This window comes from Eschrichtius robustus, chromosome 5, assembly GCF_028021215.1.
Source record: "Eschrichtius robustus isolate mEscRob2 chromosome 5, mEscRob2.pri, whole genome shotgun sequence".
In the NCBI taxonomy this organism is placed as follows: domain Eukaryota; kingdom Metazoa; phylum Chordata; class Mammalia; order Artiodactyla; family Eschrichtiidae; genus Eschrichtius; species Eschrichtius robustus.
Window position 1 is genome coordinate 26,469,282 of NC_090828.1, and position 20,789 is coordinate 26,490,070.

The following is a 20,789-nucleotide window of genomic DNA, read 5'->3' on the forward strand; positions in this document are numbered from 1 at the left end:
GGTGTATTTGACCAATTTCAACGTGGAGAAAGTGATATTCTGAGACTTCCAAGGATAGGTCATAAGACTTGCAGCTTCCACTTAGGTCTTTCAAATGCTTACTCTGGGGGGAAGCCAGCTGCCATGTAAGAAGTTCAACTTCCCTGAGATCACCATGTTGGAGATGCCAAATGTAGGCACTCTGGTCGACGGTCTCAGCTGGAGCCATGCTTCCATTCATTCTTTCCAAGGCACTATATGTGAGTGAAGCCATCTTGGACCTTCCAAACAAACCCAACTACCAGCTGAGTAAACAAAATGACCCCACCAATGTCACAAAAGCAGATGAATCATACAGCCAAGTCTGGCCCAAATATCGAACCTACGTAACTGTGAGATATAATAAAAAAGTTGTTTTAAGCCACTGAGTTTTGGGGTAGTTTGTTATACAGCAATGGATAAATAACCACAGCAGAAAATGATAGATGGCTCTGCCACAAAGAAATCAAACCTGACATTCTGTCATCACATAACCTCAAAGTCCCCAGGCTCTAAAGAAGTCATTTCACATTTATAAGCAGATTTCACTTCCGTGTTGGGATCCAGATCAATAAACATGGATCTCTGACTCTGTCCTGTTACTGGCCCCTCAGAGTGCATCTCCACTGTATTCATAAATGAGTCCATGCACACTGGCTGCTCACCTGGCAGAATTCTTTATCCCCTGGGTCCACTGAAAGCTCCCACAGCTTCTGATCATAATTCACATTTTCATTAACATCTTCACCTGGACCCCAAAATCAGTTCACGTGACCAGGTAAGTATTCGGACAACACCCAACTCTTCCTTCATCTGCTGTCTACTCCTCCTGACCTCCTCTCTCAACTTCTTTGATCTTCCCCTTGCTCTCGGTGACTCTCCCCTGCAGCTCCATCTCCTTCCCAGACCTACTGCTTCTTTCTACCTCCTCCTTTCACCTCTGTATGAACTTGGGCAGTCACTTTACCTCTCTTCACATCTGTAAATTAAGGATGCAGTGAACGTTAAAATTAGGTCATATAATTTAAATGTTAGCATATCACAGGATACAGAGTAAGTGCTCAAAATATGTTCACCTTCATTAAGATCATTACTACTATCCTTCAGCCTAAAGCAATAGTGGCCCTGGCAGTCAACTCATGCCAATAAACACCTGTCTGACTACCAACTACTACAACATGTCGTCACTCCTTCCCATAAAAATCTAAATTCCATTTGGGCTCATTCAGGACCACTTCAATCATGATCAAAACCATCAAATCAAAATAACTACACTTCCCAGAAAATCAGAGCTTGTCATGGTGTGAATAAGCATAATGTCCAACCCCAGCATACAGAGAAGCTATCTGTCAAACTGTCACGGAGGTCCTGCCAGAAACCCAAATTTGTGTAACCAAATTACTCTTTATAATTTCATGGTTTTGTTCAATATGATTATATTATTTCTGATGGACATATCAAAGTTATTTCAGATTGGGTTAATCTGATTAGCAGAATATTAAAACTTGTTATTTTAGCCCAAGTAGTATAATATGACACTACATTTTCTTATCAACCAAGAAAAATAACAATTTGCAATTTTGTCTTCCTAGAAGACATTTTTGTTCAGAAATCTCAAAACATTTTAATACTGCATGAATTTCATTTTTATATTGCAAAGAGGTTAATAATAACTATTAGAATTTCCTCTTTTAGGGCTCTTTTTCCCCCAGTATATGATAGATATTGAATAAGCTATGTACATACTTATAAGCGATATGTTTCCAATCTTTAAAACTAAATATAGAGCTGCCCTCTAGACATCTCCATTTAGATGTTCCATCACAATAACAACAACAACAATGATAATAATGGCTAACACTTACCATAGCACTTACTCTGTACCCAGCAATATTTGAAGTACCTAATTTCATTTTCTCAATCTTACAATCATGACAAGCCTATGAATAGGGATTATTATTCCCACTTTATGGAGGAAACTGAAGTATGAAAAATGTAAATAACCTGCTCAGGATCACACAGCTACTGAGTGTCAAGAGCCTGGATTCAAACCCAAGAAGACTGGCTCCAGAGTCTGGCTTTTAACCACTGACTACACACCATTTCCATTCTGCCTCTCATGGACACCTGAAACTCTTGTGATTAAAACAGAACTTATCATTTTCAACCAAAACCCAGTACTAACTCCTGTGTTTATTAATGCCAAAAATATCACATGATCTCTCACCTATTTGCTCAGGCAAACATGGAGCTCTGGATCTGAGTAACCCCTCTCACTCATCCAAACAAATCGTGACAGTTCTTTCTCCCAAATACATCATTCTTCAAATTGATTTCTCTTTCCTATTCCAGTCCAAGTGATTCTTGTCTCTCCCTCTCTCCCTCTCTCTCTCTGTCCTGGGTTAGATCACTGCATTAGCCTCTTAACTAGTCTCTGCCTCCAATCCTGGTTCATACCATCCATTCTGCGTTCTGCAGTCAAAGTGAGTTTTCCAAAATGCTAAAATAATTATGTCACCTTCTAACTTAACTTCAACATTTTCCTGCTATCCTTAGCAAAGTGTCCAAATTCCTTAACATGGCTTATAGGGTGCTTAGGGTTTAGTCTGTGCTATTTCCCAGCCTCACCATCAACCATGCATGAGTGATGCTCTAGTCACACTCAGCCTTCTTCAATTCTTCAAACACAGTATGTTTTCTTTGCCTCGGGGTCTTCACACACATTATTTTCACTGTGCATACACACTGTAGAACACACCACACTTCTTCACCTGGCAAATTCTTACTTATCCCTCGGGTTCCAGTTTAGATGTTCTTTATGGAAGCCTGCCCTGATCTGCCCCAGGCATGTGTTCATATAGCCCCTAAATTTCCCTTACAAAAGCATTAATCAAGGTCTATCATAATAGTATTTTTTAAACTCTCTGCATCCACCCCTAAACTGTAAACTTTGTAAGTCCAAATCTATTTTATTTATAGACGCTCAATAAATGTTTGTGAATTTAATGAATAAACATAAGACACAAACGGCTAAAGAAAAGTGATACGGAGATACTATATACAAGAAACTACATACTCTTAAATTGTCTATTTTCTACCAAAAAGTAGATTTGCATGACTATTCTGTGTGAACTACTCTATAATAAGCAATTATAAAGATGAAAAAGGAATGGTGAGTGGCCATGAACAAACTACAATGGAGAAAGAACAAATGAAGGTGTAGATTACACATCACTCTTGGAGGTTGATAAATATGTGCTTATTTAAAATCATGGTCACTGAGATATACACAAGTATTAATAAGATTACTGAAACAATAACTAAAGTTGAAGAGAATTCTGTTGATCTAGTCTTGAGGAGAAAGTTGACTGAAGATTTTGGAAAATTAGTGTTTACAGGGTTTCCTTTACAAACTCTGCAGCCCCCTAAATATATGAAGAGTGAAATTAAGACTGGAGGTCCGGTGTAAACTGGATCAAGATCCCTTAGCCAAAGGAGGAGATAGGAACTTATAACTAAAAGGGAGGACAGGAACATAATCATTCTGATCAAACACTTTGCACCACAATCATTTTTAAGAATCAAAATTTTGTGGATTCAATAGTTTTGAACACCTATTATAATTTAGGTTCCAGGAATGTAACAGGGAAATATGTCCCTACTTTCTGTAGATCTGTGTAAGTACCAGAGACTCATGATTGGCTTTCAGCTCTAGGTTTCAGGTTGAAGAAAATAAGTGCTAAGATGACCTGGAATTATTTATAGTGGAATAACCTCAATGGATCAAAGAAAACCATCATTGATTAAAAGCAACCCCTTCATATGGACATTAGTACAAATATGGTAATCAAAGAACCATGTGTTTCAGTTACTTCTGAAAATATGTTTGAAATCACCCTTCCAGAGAGATTAGCATGGCAAAACCCAATTAGGGTAAGCCAGGGACCATTCCCTGATGAATCAGTCTACAAAGTACCATGTGTTTACATTTATAAGTCCCTGGGGCCCCACAGATCCACAGATTTCAACAGAGTCAGACCCTAGAGTGAGTGAATTACTTCTGAAGAAAACAGGACTTAACACAGTACACCAAGGCAGGTAATGATAGATTTAGCACAAGGTAACTTTTTGCTCTGGAGGCCCCCCAACACTGGGAAAGTCAATTCAGTGTTGCTTTATCTTATTCTGATATAATGAATAAAGTATGAACCTAATTTACTTCAAATGCTTGTGCCTTATGGTTTTAAAACAATCTCTAAAAATTCCTATTCACTCACATCTTAACTGCAACAATACCATTTTCCCCCTGCAGCTCCCTATATATTTTAATTATGAATGGGAAGGAAAGCATATAAAACCTGGCAAGTAATATGAAATTATGTCCTTAGTTTAATTAGAAAACATTCTTTAAAAAGGATCCATATGTAACTCCTCTTGAATGGAGAGATTAAAATAAATATTAGTCTAATCCATATAAACTTCATTTGCAGAATTCTATGTGGAAACCTGTAAAGAGTTATGGGAAACATTTAGCAGAATATTTCTGTTATGCTAATGACCTCAAAGCCATGCCATATTTCATCCTTCAGGACCTTGCATAGGCAGGTAGAAGAGAGACTATGAAGGAGATTACTGAATGAGCTTAAATTTCAGAAAGGAAAATATAGTTACCTAGACACTGGATATTAGAGTGTATTTTTATTAATAAAATACATACATTTCCAAGTTATTTCTCTTTTTTAATAACATGTTTTGAACTTTTGGATTTCTTCTCTTTTCTGCATGCTCATATCTCACCTGTCTTCATTGCAGCTGCCAACAGCTCTAAGCTTTGTGTGGGAAATTGCCACTTGGGAACACAGCATCTTTGACTTTTTTGTGAGACTGCTGTGTTTCTTCCTTTGATGAACAAAAGCACTTCTCTGGAGTTTGAGTGTTTCTTCTAGGAAACACCTTAAAGAAATAATTAGCTAGGCTGGTAGTTTCAGGAGAGAGAAAGTGAACCTTTACCGCTACCAGAAAAGCCTATTTTTTTGTTTTGGTCAATAATCAATAGTTTTCTTTGTGAACACAAGTCCTTTATAAAATGAAAGTTTAAAGACTTTAAAAATGATCTTAAAGCAACAAGGAGCACTCACAAATGGTGTTAGTTTTGACTTGCTGAGGTTCTTTTTGTTTTTTTATTCATTACTGCATTGATCTCAACAGCTGTAGGTACTTAAACTCTCTTTCTGGAACCCTTGCACCCTACACTGTGCACAAGAGAAGAAGTAGGGACAATTATTACCAATTTTTCACAGAGCCCAGGGAGCCACGCAGGAGGAGGATGGACGTTCTTCCTCCTGCCACATTCCCCTCACACTCACCAATTGCAACAGCGTCTCATAAAATAGCACAGTAATATTCATTAGGAAAAATAGAATTTTTTTACATAAGAACCAAGGAAAAAGAAGTGGTAAGAGAAAGACAGGAAAGATGGAAAGTTAAGCTAGTCTTTTTCAAGCTAAGGGTGTCTCCAATAGTATATAATGAAAGGTCTTTGTGGATTTCATTGGGTGTATGTGAGCATTTATGGCACCTGCGCCTGCAGGGGAGCCGCACCAGCATCCAAATGGTAATACTGGTGTGTAATTACAGAGCACTTAACTGCATTCAGCCTTGGTTTGTTTCTCTGATAATTTCCACTTTCATTGTTCAAGAGGCTGTGGACACTGTAGAAGCTGAGGTTCAAGTACCTGCAGCTGTTGAGATACATGAACGTAGTAGCTGTTTTTAAAAGTTTCCAGTAGGAATGCTGTTTAAGAGGAAAGTTTGACAAAAGTACAGTTAAAATAGTCTACTTACCTTTCCAAAGCCGTAAAATCCTACACCTCTAATTGGATCATTCTTTAGTCGTCTTTCTTCATTTCACAAGCTGGCTGAGCTCCTTTTCACCCCACTCAGTAGAGCTGGTCCTCCTTGCCTGCTGTTGAATTCTCAGTATGGAAAATGCTACTTTGATTTTTATTCAGCTCTACAGACATAGCCCGTATGTTGTCTGCACTGGTGATATATAACAGATTCAGACGTTTTAAAATGTGTTAACCTGTTTATATAAAAGAGTACAAATGTTCCAAAAGGACAAAGACTTGCCAAATCTAAACACAAATCTGCTTTCATTTTCTTGCATTTCCCTCCTCCAACCAAACTACTGAATGCATTATTTATTTGTGTTTAGTTCTTAAAGTTTGGAACATTAGAAAACCCAAAGGTAACAAAAACAAAAATTAATATAATTTCATTTTCAGCACCTTGGAGAGAGAGTGTGTATCATCTTCCATTTCCCCAAAACCCTTTATTTCAGGAACAAAAATATAGGGATTATTTAGAAACACTACTGCTTGATTAATTATTACTACTCATTTTATTGTATTTTACAAATAGCTTCTTCAAATTAATATAAAAATTGAGAGCGTTTATAAAATTTCCACAGTACAAAACTTAACTATTACTTTGAACTTTTGGTACTTTCAGCAAGCAATTCTGTTTGTTTCAAATTATGAGTTACTTTTCTAAATTGGTCACTAACAGTCTGCTTACTTTTGGTCAAAGTGTAATTTTTCTCTTCCTTTGAGTGTGTATATACATATGTGTGTTTAGATAGATAGACAGATGATAGATAGATAGATGATTGATAGAGGATAGATAGAGAAAGCAATACTGAATCAAATGGGGTAAAATATTACCAATAGGTAAATCTGGGTAAAGGGTGTACTATTTTTATTTTTGCAAATTTTTAAGTGCAAAATTCTTTCCAAATAAAAAGTTTTTAAATTTCTATGTGGTTTAAACACGCATAACTAAGAATTCATTCTCAACCTCTCCCCATAGCTCTTTCTCTCCACACATGCCTTGAGCTCCAGTTATACGAGGCTGCTTGTAATTTCCTCAAATGAATGTGCTTATCCTCTAGTCTACCTGGAGAACTACAACACACTGTACAAGACAACACCTGAGACCATCTCCCCAGAAAAGCCTTTTCCTGATCTCTACAAGCAAGTATTTTCTTCACTGTGAGAAACGATTTTTTTTTTAACATGCCTGTCTTCATTAAAATGCAAGATATAGGCTTCCCTGGTGGCGCAGTGGTTGAGAATCTGCCTGCCAATGCAGGGGACACGGGTTCGAGCCCTGGTCTGGGAGGATCCCACATGCCGCGGAGCGGCTGGGCCCGTGAGCCACAACTACTGAGCCTGCGCGTCTGGAGCCTGTGCTCCGCAACAAGAGAGGCCACAATAGTGAGAGGCCTGAGCATCGCGATGAAGAATGGCCCCCGCTTGCCGCAACTGGAGAGGGCCCTCGCGCGGAAACCAAGACCCAACACAGCCATAAATAAATAAAATAAATAATAAAAATGAAGAATTTCTAAAAAAAAATACAAGATATAAAGAAATGAAACTGCATTTTGTGTGACCCTGGGCATGTTACTTAACTTCTGGTGCTTCAGTTTCTTTACTTATAATATGGAGATGACAGCACCTACTCATAGGGATATTTTGAGGATTAGATGGGTTAACTCATGTAAAGGACTTAGAACTACCTGAGTAATAGCAGATACTCCATAATGTTAGTTACTTATGGTGGTGCTGGTGGTGTGATGGTGCAAAGTAATACAGCATCAGAAAAGTACTAGAATAATAGGTGTAGGAGGGATCATAGTATATTCTACACTAAAACTTGAAGAAACTCATTAAATATTTTTAGGTGAATGAATCGATGATCAGGGAGTATATTAATATAATATTATGGGGAAGAAGTAAGGAAGGGTCTCAAACACAATGATAACAAGAGGGAAAAAAAGGGGAAAATAAATTTTAAAAGCCTTCATGTAGATCTATATCAAGGGAAAGGATAAAAGCTATTATGTCCTCATTATCTTAGAAATTTCACAAAGCCACATTTTAGGTGGTATTTCTGGGATATGGTATCACCACGGCCATTGGCACTATCTTTCAGACAATGTGGATCAGCCTCTGACTGGGTTCAAGTGCTTTTCTCTGTGTTATGCAAGACGTTTTTTTAAAAGTTTAGTTTATTACATATGTGTGGCAATCATTAGTCAGTGTGTGATTATAGCTGTATGTTTGAAAGGATCCAGATCAAGGGTAGTATATAACTACATAAAAATATAATAAATTTTTAATGAGATTTATAAGCAAGGGATGGGAGGAGGAAAAAAAAAGAGAAATGTAACAGTTTAAGCTTCATTAATTTTAATATTAATTTGTTCATACCCTATAGGGCTTTGAATAGAAAAAGAAAAAAAGATATAATCTTGGCCCAAAACCCTGTTTCATCAGAGAAATGAACACATTTTGTGTATCAGTGTAAAAACAAATGAACACATAATAGCAAGAATACAACTGTCTTGTCTGTTGATAGCATTTTATTTAAAAGTTCACAATTAGAGCACTTGTAATAACACAAAAAGTTTAAAAGTGACAAAGGCTGCCTGTAGGAAGGACTTTTCTTATATGTAGAAGGAACAAGGACCTTGTGCTTAAAATGTGTAAAACTCTCATCGCAGTGTGGGACTCAGTAGATCAACAGAATCTATAATCTGAAGGGAATGAACATAACTTCCAAGTTATTCCAAAGTTGGCAGGAAGAAGGGGGGGGGGTGGCAGAGATGGCATAAATCTGAAGATTTCACTTGGCTCAGGTTAAAAATCCAAAGAAAAACAAGAATAAACCACCTCAGCGGTATCCACCATCTGCTGACATACTACAAAACACAAAACTGCAAACCAGGGTCCTTTAAAGAAATCCATACTTTAAAGACCTCTGTCACACTTCTCAAATTCAGCACTGTGGGAGGGGATAAGGATATTCCTGGTTAAGCCAGAGAGAATGATTATTAAAAAGAAGCAATACACAAACATCATGATGGAGGAGTTCATAAATTAAATCCATATTTCATTTTAACCATTTTTATAGTATTCTGCCTTTGTTAAAGTGTCCTGAGTATGGCAGATAGTATTTAAAAACAATGACAATAGTGTCCGTAAAGTATATATAGAAAGAGTTCAGAAGATAGAGCAGCAACTTTTTCGACCTTGATCATCGTTAATCAGCACCATAAAATGTTAGCTGCAAAGAAGCATGTAGGTAAGCTTAGCCCACCAAAAATAAGGCATTAGTAAATGAAGGAATTCTCGTGAAGAACAGTTACTCAGGAAGGACTCTCTAAGTAAGGTTTTTAAAAAGTGACTGACAACAATTTAATTGTGAAAGAAGAGAATATTAAGGCATAACTAAGTAAACTGAAATAAAGCTTGATATCAATATTCGTCTCTGGGAAAGAAAGTTGCGAATCAGTTCCTTTAGATAAAAATGTGGCTTAGGTTGATTTAAGAATGGAGATGGGGTATCCGTTTCTCTATGCCGCTTTCCCAGCACCATACTGCCTGTAGTGGAAGAGACTCTTGGCGTCCACATTGCGAGATTTCTTCACAGCTTCCGCAAAAAGTTTGGTCACCTGAAAATATAAGGGTAGGAATCTTAGCAACGCATACGAAATGAAAGCAAATGTTTAATGAAGCAGAAGCAAAAAGTCACAGTTTCTGTACCCAATTTTCAAAGGGGCAGGAGATGGAAGACACAAACATTTTTATTTAATGGGGACTTTCTCCTGTATCTCAGACCTCAACATGAATAAGCTTATTTCCCCCCACACCCCATGGGGATTAAAACTGACTGAGGTGGAAAAAAATACAATGGGCAGAAAGTTAATGAGTCTTGACAAACATTTCTTCTCCCTGTGATAAATTTGATGGGTCATGTCCAAGTAGAAGGGAACATACCTCCTGCAATCATTTCCTGTGAATTGGACAAGTGCTTGCACTGTATCTGGATCTTCAATGATCATTAACCTGTTGCTTTTATGTGGTGGCTTTCAGTTAGACACGATGGAATAAAATTGTGTATCTTTATTCCATGCCACACCACATGTTATTTAAAGGATAATTGTATGGGTAATGAGAGAACCATGGCTATCCATGGTTTCTGATTATCTCAACTCCTTGATCACCAACTGTCTCAGATAGGCCATGACCTACCAAAATAGACCATTATTTTAGATTCTATTTAGAAATTCTTCTCCATTCTGAAAGTTACAAGAAAGGGAGAAGAGAGATGTGCACTCTTAAGGGAGGCACAGAAATAAAAACCCTCAGGCAGGCTATCTTTGAGAAAAATAACATACCTGGAAATTAGTGAGGAGAGCAATTCCACTGTCAACAGCTGTCCTCCGAATCACATAATTATCGTGGACAAATTTAGTGTTGTTATTGGGGAGGTTAATCACCAGGTCAATGCTGCCGTCTCTAATCAACCTGGAGGAATAAACCAAATAAACACAAGTTTACAGGAGACTATGTATATTTTATAATTAGCTTTTTAAAATACTAATATAAATTACTGTCTTAACCATTCAAGTCCATGCCATACTCAGTTGATTGACACCTACCCTCCTTTATTCTTAAGCAGATGTACAAATTACACACATTTGGGGGTTATAAATTTTTGTTGTGTTCTTGAAAGAATTCTGGTGAATGCCTAACTAATCAAATGGAAATATTTGTTTCTCTTTAAAATGCTATCTATCCATAGCAAGAATTGGTAATTTGATAGACAATTATTTATTTTACAGGAGGTGGTTCCTCCAGCACTGAAGGCCATTCGGCCCCCATACTACCCCCTCAGATCAACTTTACTTCATTGCCTGTTTCCCAGTGCCTCAGCTGATGGTGTGGAAATACAGGTCACCTGATTTTAAATGAAAACATTTCACATTCTGTTGCTGGGCTACACACACTAGGAGACATTTAATCAAAATGTCAAAAGCATGAAGTATTGTTTTACAAAGCCCTAAGGAGGGCATATAGCATCATTAGAAGTCTACTAAGGTCAGAACAATGTGCCCTTCTTTTATTAATGTGATAATAATTTTAGGTTACTTTCTTAAGAGCCTTATCAAATAGTATATCACATAGAATTTGGTATGACTTAGCCATTCAGTAGGCTGTAACATCCAGTAGCACCTGAGAATTATCTCCCATGTACCTGTGCCACATAGCTCCATAAGTGTTGATGTAATGGTGTTCCTGAAGGCTCATATAGTGTGCTGAAATAAATGTCTTACAAAACCTAGTGATGTAGAGAATCCAAAAGATGCTACCAGAAAACTACTAGAGCTAATCAACAAATTTGGTAAAGTAGCAGGATTCAAAATTAAAGTACAGAAATCTCTTGCATTCCTATACACTAATGGTGAAAAATCTGAAAGAAAAATTAAGGAAACACTCCCATTTACCACTGCAACAAAAAGAATAAAATACCTAGGAATAAATCTACCTAAGGAGACAAAAGACCTGTATGCAGAAAACTATGACACTGATGAAAGAAATTAAAGATGATAGAAACAGATGGAGAGATATACCATGTTCTTGGATTGGAAGAATCAACATTGTGAAAATGACTATACTACCCAAAGCAATCTACAGATTCAATGCAATCCCTATCAAACTACCAATGGCATTTTTCACAGAACTAGAACAAAAAATTTCACAATTTGTACAGAAAAACAAAGACCCCCGAATAGCCAAAGCAATCTTGAGAAAGAAACACGGTGCTGGAGGAATCAGGCTCCCTGGCTTCAGACTATACTACAAAGCTACAGTAATCAAGATAGTATGGTACTGGCACAAAAACAGAAATAGAGATCAATGGGACAGGATAGAAAGCCCAGAGATAAACCCACACACCTATGGTCAGCGTACCTTTGATAAAGGAGGGAAGAATATACAATGGAGAAAAGACAGCCTCTTCAATAAGTGGTGCTGGGAAAACTGGACAGCTACATGTAAAAGAATGAAATTAGAACACTCCCTAACACCATACACAAAAATAAACTCAAAATGGATTAAAGACCTAAATGTAAGGCCAGACACTATAAACTCTTAGAGGAAAACATAGGCAGAACACTCTATGACATAAATCACAGCAAGATCCTTTTTGACCCACCTCCTAGAGAAATGGAAATAAAAACAAAAATAAACAAGTGGGACCTAATGAAACTTCAAAGCTTTTGCACAGCAAAGGAAACCATAAACAAGACGAAAAGACAACCCTCAGAATGGGAGAAAATATTTGCAAATGAAGCAACTGACAAACGATTAATCTCCAAAATTTACAATCAGCTCATGCAGCTCAATATCAAAAACAAACAACCCAATCCAAAAATGGGCAGAAGACCTAAATAGACATTTCTCCAAAGAAAATATACAGATTGCCAACAAGCACATGAAAGAATGCTCAACATCACTAATCATTAGAGAAATGCAAATCAAAACTACAGTGAGATATCACCTCACACCAGTCAGAATAGCCATCATCAAAAAATCTACAAACAATAAGTGCTGGACAGGGTGTGGAGAAAAGGGAACCCTCTTGCGCTATTGGTGGGAATGTAAATTGATACAGCCACTGTGGAGAACAGGATGGAAGTTCCTTAAAAAACTAAAAATAGAACTACCATATGACCCAGCAATCCCACTACTGGGCATATACCCGAGAAAACCATAATTCAAAAAGAGTCATGTACCAAAATGTTCATTGCAGCTCTATTTACAATAGCCAGGACATGGAAGCAACCTAAGTGTCCATCGACAGATGAATGGATATAGAAGATGTGGCACATACATACAATGGAATATTACTCAGCCATAAAAAGAAAAGAAATTGAGTTATTTGTAGTGAGATGGATAGACCTAGAGTCTGTCATACAGAGTGAAGTAAGTCAGAAAGAGAAAAATAAGTACCATATGTTAACACATATATATGGAATCTAAGAAAAAAAACCAAAAATGGTTCTGAAGAACCTAGGGGCAGGACAGGAATAAAGACACAGATGTAGAGAATGGACTTGAGGACGCGGGGAGGGGGAAGGGTAAGCTGGGACGAAGTGAGAGAGTGGCATGGACTTATATATACTACCAAATGTAAAATAGATAGCTAGTGGGAAGCAGCCGCATAGCACAGGGAGATCAGCTGGGCGCTTTGTGACCACCTAGAGGGGTGGGATAGGGAGGCTGTTAGGGAGGCGCAGAGGGAGGAGATATGGGGATATATGTATACGTATAGCTGATTCACTCTGTTATACAGCAGAAACTAACACACCACTGTAAAGCAATTATACGCCAATAAAGATGTTAAAAAAAAACCCAAAACCCTAATGATGACATAGTCTAAGGCATAATAACCAACCTGATCAAAGAATGGCAAACTAGGTAATACAATAGATGACATTACCATAGCACTCCCCCTAGTGTCCTGCATGCTGCAAGTCCTCAGTAAATTGACTGATTCATTGATGTACGACCTCAGTGAAATTCAGCTGAGCATTCTTGATATACACAATATAAGTTTGACATAAAATACAGAGTGCTACATTACATTCTTCATGCCCATGATTCTCATCACTGAGATCTTGGTGTCAGTCAAGGAATGGATACTTACTAGGAGACGTTTTGAGAGATGCTACATAGCACCATGTACGTATATGGAATCATGTGTTTTGTAGTAATAGCAAAGTTCATGAGAAGGAAGCTTTACTATCGTTCACAAATTTCATCATTTTAAATTGGATGACTAAGAAGACTTTTAGAAGACTTGCAATAGCGTAAGGTGATATATTTACATCACACTAGTTCCCAAAGTTAATCCTTCATCTGTTTTGCTATCTCAGAATACTCTGCCCAGTTCTTACTTTCTGATGGAAGAGAGGCTGGGATTCTGTCCTTCTTGAGACGGCCACGCCACTGGGGTCGCAGGGACATTGTTGGCATTGAGCCAGTCTGATGTGGCTTCCGTGGCAAAGAGCTGCATTTAAGATGGAAAAGTCGGTTACTGTATCACAGGGAAAGTTTTCATAGAACAAAGACGCCCACTGGGACACACGTGTCATTTAAAGCATAGAGCAGAAAAAACTGGTGAATATGAGATGCAAAATGATGTCAGAAATAGAGATTTAGACTCAGCATCTAGAGTCATGGGCACTTTAAATATTTTTAAAATATTTGCAGTAAGAAAAAGTTTAATAACCTCAATTGTAACTGCTTTTGTAGAGGAGAAAAATAAAAGAGTTATTGATGGCTGAAAATTCATTGTTATTAGGCCAACAAACCCTCATGACCACAGGTCCAATGAGCCTTGGGACTCATTCTGTTTTACAGAACCAGGCTTTGTGTGGAGATATTCATGGCAAAGAATTTTTGCCTGTAACTGTAACACCTGGAAACTATGACTTCATATGGAAACAGGAAAAATGGAAAATATATGGAAATACATTGAAACTTTATCCCAATTCTGTGTATGCAAAACTCTCTAAGTTTTTAGCCAGCAAATTTTATTGAGTTTGTGGTAATTGTGTTAAAACTTAAAGCTAGTCTTTCTAATTAGTTTATTCCATTGACGTTTTGAAACTATCAAGTTAGATATCTTTCAAGTGGAGAGGCTGTATTTTGCACTATTTTATTCGCTAATATTCTTCAGTATTCTTTTTTGCAGATAGAATGCTGACAGAAAACGACTTAAAAAAATAATATCACATACCTTGAAGCCTTCATTGTGTAACTGTTCAGCCACACCAAGGAATTGTGGACGGAATGATTGCTGAAATTAAAGGAATTTAACTGAATTCACTTTCCAGATATACATGCTATTCATTTAGTCATGCAATATGGCATTCTCTCATGTCATAAAAGGCAATGCCATGTGTTGCCAGGTGCTTTATATTCAAAGATGACAAGTTTTATCCTTTTATTCTCCTTTAGTGAGTATGAGCTCTTACTTATTTTCCGATATAGATGAAATTCCATCCACATTGTCTTGCTTTCTACTGTCTTACTTCTTACCCCTCAAATTCCTTCACCCCCTATTTAATCCACTTAGTCTCTGCCTGTAGAATCAGAGTCACCCCAGTTCTGGATGAACCCTTTTCCTGGTCAGGGAGAATTTAAAGTCACCTGGATTAGGCGCTCAGCACCAAGTCAGCCTTGTTGGATGTTTTGCTGTTCAACCCGTGCTAATTGCTGAATTCTAACTTTGGACTGCACTTCAATAACTAGGCCCTGTCCTAGCAGTTCATGCACCGTTCCCTACAATAAGTCAATCATTTGGAACTCAGTTTGGCAAAAAGTAAAAGAATGGGCTCTGGAGTCACTAAGCTGCATTTCAAATCCTGTCTTACTATTCATGTGTATGAAAAGTTAACGTCTTTGAACCTCCATTTCCTCATTTATAAAACAGCAGTAAGGATATTAATGTATCTGCTTCTTGGGGCTCCACAATAAACGGTGTAACCTTGGGCGACTTACTTAACCTCTCTATGATGTACTTTCCTCATCTGTTAAATGGGAATAGTAACTGTATCCACATCATAGGGTCACTGTGGGTATTCAGTGAATAAGTCCTATGTAAGTGTTAGTACAGTAACTTAGCACGATTACTGGCTCATTAATAGTTCTCATTAAATATTATTATTACTATCATTAAAAATAATTGCTGGGACTTCCCTGGCGGTCTAGTGGTTAAGACACTGCGCTTCCACTGCAGGGGGCAAGGGTTTGATCCCCGGTCAGGGAACTAAGATCCCACATGGCCACATGGCCAAAAAATAGAAAAAAAAAAAAAAATAATAATAATAATAATTGCTTTTTCAGCCTCCCAGAGACTAGATTCCTGACCCTGCACCCTAGCTCCCAAGCCTGCGTTCCTCTACTGGCTGTCACACTTACAACACAAACAAATTTTCTTCTCACATATATTTTCCTTCCCGACAGGCTTACTTAACATTCAATCTCACTGTTTAGATATTTTCTTAGAGTCCATTGCTGTGCTCTTCCGAGAGCCCCAGCTGGACTCACCCAGTTTCTGGCCTGCATTCCCTGGACTGTCTATTGCCATCAGGGTTCCTCAGTTCTGAACATACCTCCTTCCTGTGACCAAAAGCCAGTATTTGCAAGACAGTGGTCAGGGTAAAAGAAAGCAAAACTCAGTGGCCTACCCAATGTTCAACTTCTGACCTTGACCTCATTAACATGAGTGTCTGAGTAACCTAGCTAAACAAAGTATGCAAAATTATACAAAGTTAAAAACATATCCATTCTGCTTCAAATTAGAAGATTTTGGCTGTTTTCATTTATAAAAAGTTTGTAAACAGATGACATAATTTGGTTACTTTAGAAAATGTTTTATAATCTATTAGAAACCATATTAGTAATGGTTGAAAAAAATCATGGATATGGTCTCATTTCAGAGTTCCAGAGAAACTAAGAATTGTGATAAAATATATCAAGAGCCTTGCACAATTTTGATAATGTTTAATACACAAAACCTCCTAATAGTTACTTGCAGAGGTTTTTTTGAGAAAAAGATCTAAATCCTAGGAAAAGACCCCAAGACTATGTTCAAATATAAAATTCTTTCAGGTTCTGGCCCTCTCAATCCCAGAACTGCAGTTTTATGAGAGGAAACTGTTGGCAAATAGAAAAGATAAATGCAAATGGATGAATCTCAGCTAAGGCAGGCTCAGGGATTATTCATGGCAGCCTTCTAGAACACAGATTTTAACCATGCCCAAGATAGTAGCTTTTTATTCCCACTTAGGACCCAACAGGAAGAAATGGGCTTAGATGCAAGAAGCTCAAGGCTAGACATAAAAAAAAAAAAAAAAAAGTGTAAAATCAGAGAGTAAGTCAATGACATCAGGGCAATTTAATGAGCTGTGTGGCAGTCTCTTTAAGAATAGGTTAGGCAGAAAATTTGGATAATCATTTATTCAAGTTTGATTCTGCTTGGAAAGCAAGGGACTGACTGAAATGGCATTTTAGGTTTTCTTCATGTTTTAGTTGCTTTGAATATAGCAAATATATGTGAAATATTCTAAATGAACCTCTGAATTTTGTCAAGCCCCCCTAATATGGAGCATTATATAGTGGCCTCCTGCTAAACAAAGAACAGACTTAAGGAAGCACCAAAGTACATTAGGAAGCTCACCATAAAGGTGACCAAAAAACACTTATTGACCAATTGATACATTAATCATGTACTGAATGAACTATTCTCAATCTCTAACATTTTCCCCTAGCAAAAAGTCAGTGATAATATATGGTCACCATGTGCTAACATAACATTGAACCAGTTTCCTAAAATACTATTTCACAAGTATAGTAGTTCTCAAAATGTGGTCCCTAGGGAATCAGCATCACCTGGGTTTGTTTAAATTACGAAAATTTGGGCCCCACCCCAGATCTGTGGAATCAGGAATTCTGGGAGTTGATCCCAGGAATCTGCATTTTAACAAACCCTCCAGGTGATTCTGATGCGCACTTACATTTAGGAATAGGAGGGAAGAGGGGCTAGGAGGACCACTCTTCACTCATTTTGTAATTTGAGGTGAAGACGCATTAACCTTGGCCAAAGTCACTATGGAGAAGGTTGAAGGAGGAGTACTAGAATGTAATTTTTTTTCTTTGCCATTTTAAAGTAAAATAAGTCAGCAAATCCTCTAAGACCTGCAGACACCGGTCAGAACCTCATTATGCAGCTGTTTCAGTGTTGCCTCCCAGGTGGAGAAGATAAATATCCGACATGACAGTATTGGCAGTTTCCAGCCAGGGAACTACTCTGCCTTCTGGTCTGGGGTGTTGGCTTTCACAGTCACATTATAAACTTCTATCAAACATGTATTGAACACTCGTGACACATAAAATAGGCTCTCTACAAAAAGAAATTACAGCTGTCAGCTTGCATCTGAGTAGCCCCAGATTTAATAGCTGATTGAAAATACCTGGGTAAGAAACCATTTGTTACTAAAGGTGAAAAGTACAAGCTGATTTATTTCCTGGAAAACATTTATAAGGAAGAAAGTCTTTTAAAAATGAGAAAGACAAATATTTCCTCTAATTATCATTTTCACATTAATCCAACTTCTGGCTACAGAACCAGAAGCCAAGTTGAGGCTGCGTCACGCCTGTGGACTCTACAGGGACGTCTGGATTGACAATGCTATGGTTGTTCCTAATGATTCTGTACTGAAGATAAAAGGTTATTCATGTCACTTGGAGTTGTCTTTTTCAAATAAAATGCTTGCTTTGTGTTTCTGAGCAGTGCTGACGCGCAGATGTCGGGATGGTGCTCTTCACAAGCCATCACTGAATAGCCCAATCAGAGGGGAAAAAACAGTGAGGGCTCTTGATCTACTCTAGAGTAAATCATTTATTGTTAAAGGGCGTTCCAGAAAACTTCAAAACAAGGCAGATTGCCTACTCATAGCAACTAAAAATAAACCCTGATGGAAATATTGCAGGAAAATCAAAGACGATTTTGTTGCCACATAAACCTACATTACGCCTTTCTTATATCAGGATCTATGCTTATGGAAAGGGTCTTGGTAGAGACACAGTACATATAATAGTTGACAAGGATCCTTTGACAAAATCTAAATCTTGATTTTTTTTTCCCTAAGTCCTAGTTACACAAGATTGATGCTATGAATATTTCAAACTTCCCGAGTAATTTGACCATAGGATTAACTTTGAGAAGGCAGAAACAGAGGGTCTCTGTGTATGAAGGAGTAGGGTAGGAAAGAGAAAAGAAAGAAAAATTAGGAACACTGAAATATTACCAATGAGCGTGTACACATGCACACACACACACACACACACACGATCTATTTACTAAATGTTGAGACGTGGTTGATACTTGCTAGTGATAAATTAAAATTTGAAATATGTGTTAAACTACCAACAATAAGAAAAAATGTTTCCCGGCTCAGCGTCCCTTTTGCCCTTCCTCCATATTTCTCTTTTCCCCCAATTTTCTCTTGCAACCTGCTGTGAAAAGTTAGAGGTAAGGTTTCTTCCATTAAATCTTTCTACTAATAGCAGGTAGCTGGGTCAGGGTGGGGCAATGATGAGAAAAGAAGACCTTTACTTCAAATAAATGGTATAGATGTTGCCCAATCTCCCCATTTATACATGAATGAATAATAAAGCAAATTAACTGCAACAGTGCTGGCTACCAGGGCTCTTCTGTGATTGAAGTCTACATAACATCATGCTAAATGAATGATTATCTCAGGAAATCAAAATGCAATGGTGGACTTTCTTTCTTAGTGCTTCATTACATAACTCAATGAAATGCCTTCTCTTGTATTTACTGGCCTGAACCCCGTTTATATATTAGCAGTACTATTTTAGGTCCTTTTCAGTTCTGACTTTATGTATTTGGATGAATTTATATGAATTCTTCTGTCCAAGTGGAATCACGTTAAATAAAATGTGTTTTTTTTAAGCATAATGTATCCTGAAATATGGAAATATAATTACTTTATCCATAGTTAATATGAAGCTTAGGTAGATTTGGTCCCATTCTGCCTAAGAAGATGTCCAGTGAGTTTTAGCTATTAACTCTAGGGTTAGTATATTCTGTCATATTGTTCAGTTAAATTTATGACTATCCTTTTTAAAGAAAGCACTATACATGAAAATCCTCCATATAATAATGAAGAGATTATACACTGACTGTTGGTGATGGCAGCTTTTCTTTGCCTCCCATATAAAGTAGGTTAGAAAATGATTTTTGCGTATCTCTAGAGGCTTAAAGTCTTAATGATCAATTTTACCACAGCTGCAAATATTTTATTAAATATAATTTTATTATTAAATATTTCTTTAAATATAATTTTTAAATTCTGTAATTAAAATACATATATATTTAAATTCCTTACATTATGCATGCATGCACAGGGAGAAAGTTCTTTGCAAAAATTCATGTAGCTGCTGGAACACTGATTTCTTTAAAAAAGAATACACCGAAAGGTAAAACTTCAATGGACAAAACCTCATTGCTTTAAGAAAACTTTTTTTCCCCTACAAACCCCCTTTTTTCGCTACAAAGCAAAAATTCTGTTCACTGACGCCAAAATCACACTAGTACTTCATGGGGATCAAATTAATTTTTGCTTTACATTTCCCTGCAGCATTGGAACCAAACAAGGCACAATTTTATACATCACTGCCTTCTTAAAGTGGTATTTTAAAATGTTAGCACTGTTATGATTAGTTGTGAGGACGGGGACTAAGGGCATGGTCTCCTCTGAATGCCCCCAGGTCTCACATTAAACTTTAAGCCATAACTAGAAGTTGGAGAAATACTCTTATACTTGTGACTTAATAATACTTAATACCCATTATAATGTGATGAGTCTCTCATATGGTGTGATGTGTCTCTGAACTGCCATTAAGCTTCGCAATTGCAATTCACCTTGTTAGCTTCTGTTCTAACTGATCACCATCGCCCTTCTGGCACCTTTATGAAGCAAAATCCCAATTTAGTCTTTGCAGAAACTTCTCCAAAGCCGCTACCCATCCAGTCTCCAGAGTCTAATTTGCTGATATTAAGGCACTCTAATGCGACAGCATCTATAATAATTACCCACTGATTTGAAAATACCTGGTATTATTCTAATTATATTTTTATTGATTTGTATGTAACCATGCAGGATTTGAACTTATTAAAAGTATGGCAGGGGTGATATATAAAACCATCTATTGTTATTATAGGCTCCAAGAATTACTAACCTCAAATGAAAGTGAATGATCAGTTGGGAAACATCTAGTATTTTTCAGGAAATTTATAAACAAACAGTTTGTACATTCTTGCAATAA

General features: G+C 37.3%; 1 protein-coding gene across 1 annotated transcript in view; it reads right to left on the reverse strand.

The window, feature by feature from the left end:
* Positions 1-9,350: 9,350 nt before the first annotated feature.
* Positions 9,351-20,789, reverse strand: part of CPS1 (carbamoyl-phosphate synthase 1) — a 158,479-nt gene continuing 147,040 nt past the window's right edge. The window contains exons 36-39 of the mRNA XM_068544532.1: positions 14,671-14,730; positions 13,826-13,938; positions 10,262-10,391; positions 9,351-9,535 (exon numbers count right to left, since the gene is read on the reverse strand). Coding sequence (XP_068400633.1) covers positions 9,437-9,535; positions 10,262-10,391; positions 13,826-13,938; positions 14,671-14,730 — 402 coding nt within the window. The 3' untranslated portion in view covers positions 9,351-9,436. The remainder of the gene's footprint in view (positions 9,536-10,261; positions 10,392-13,825; positions 13,939-14,670; positions 14,731-20,789) is intronic.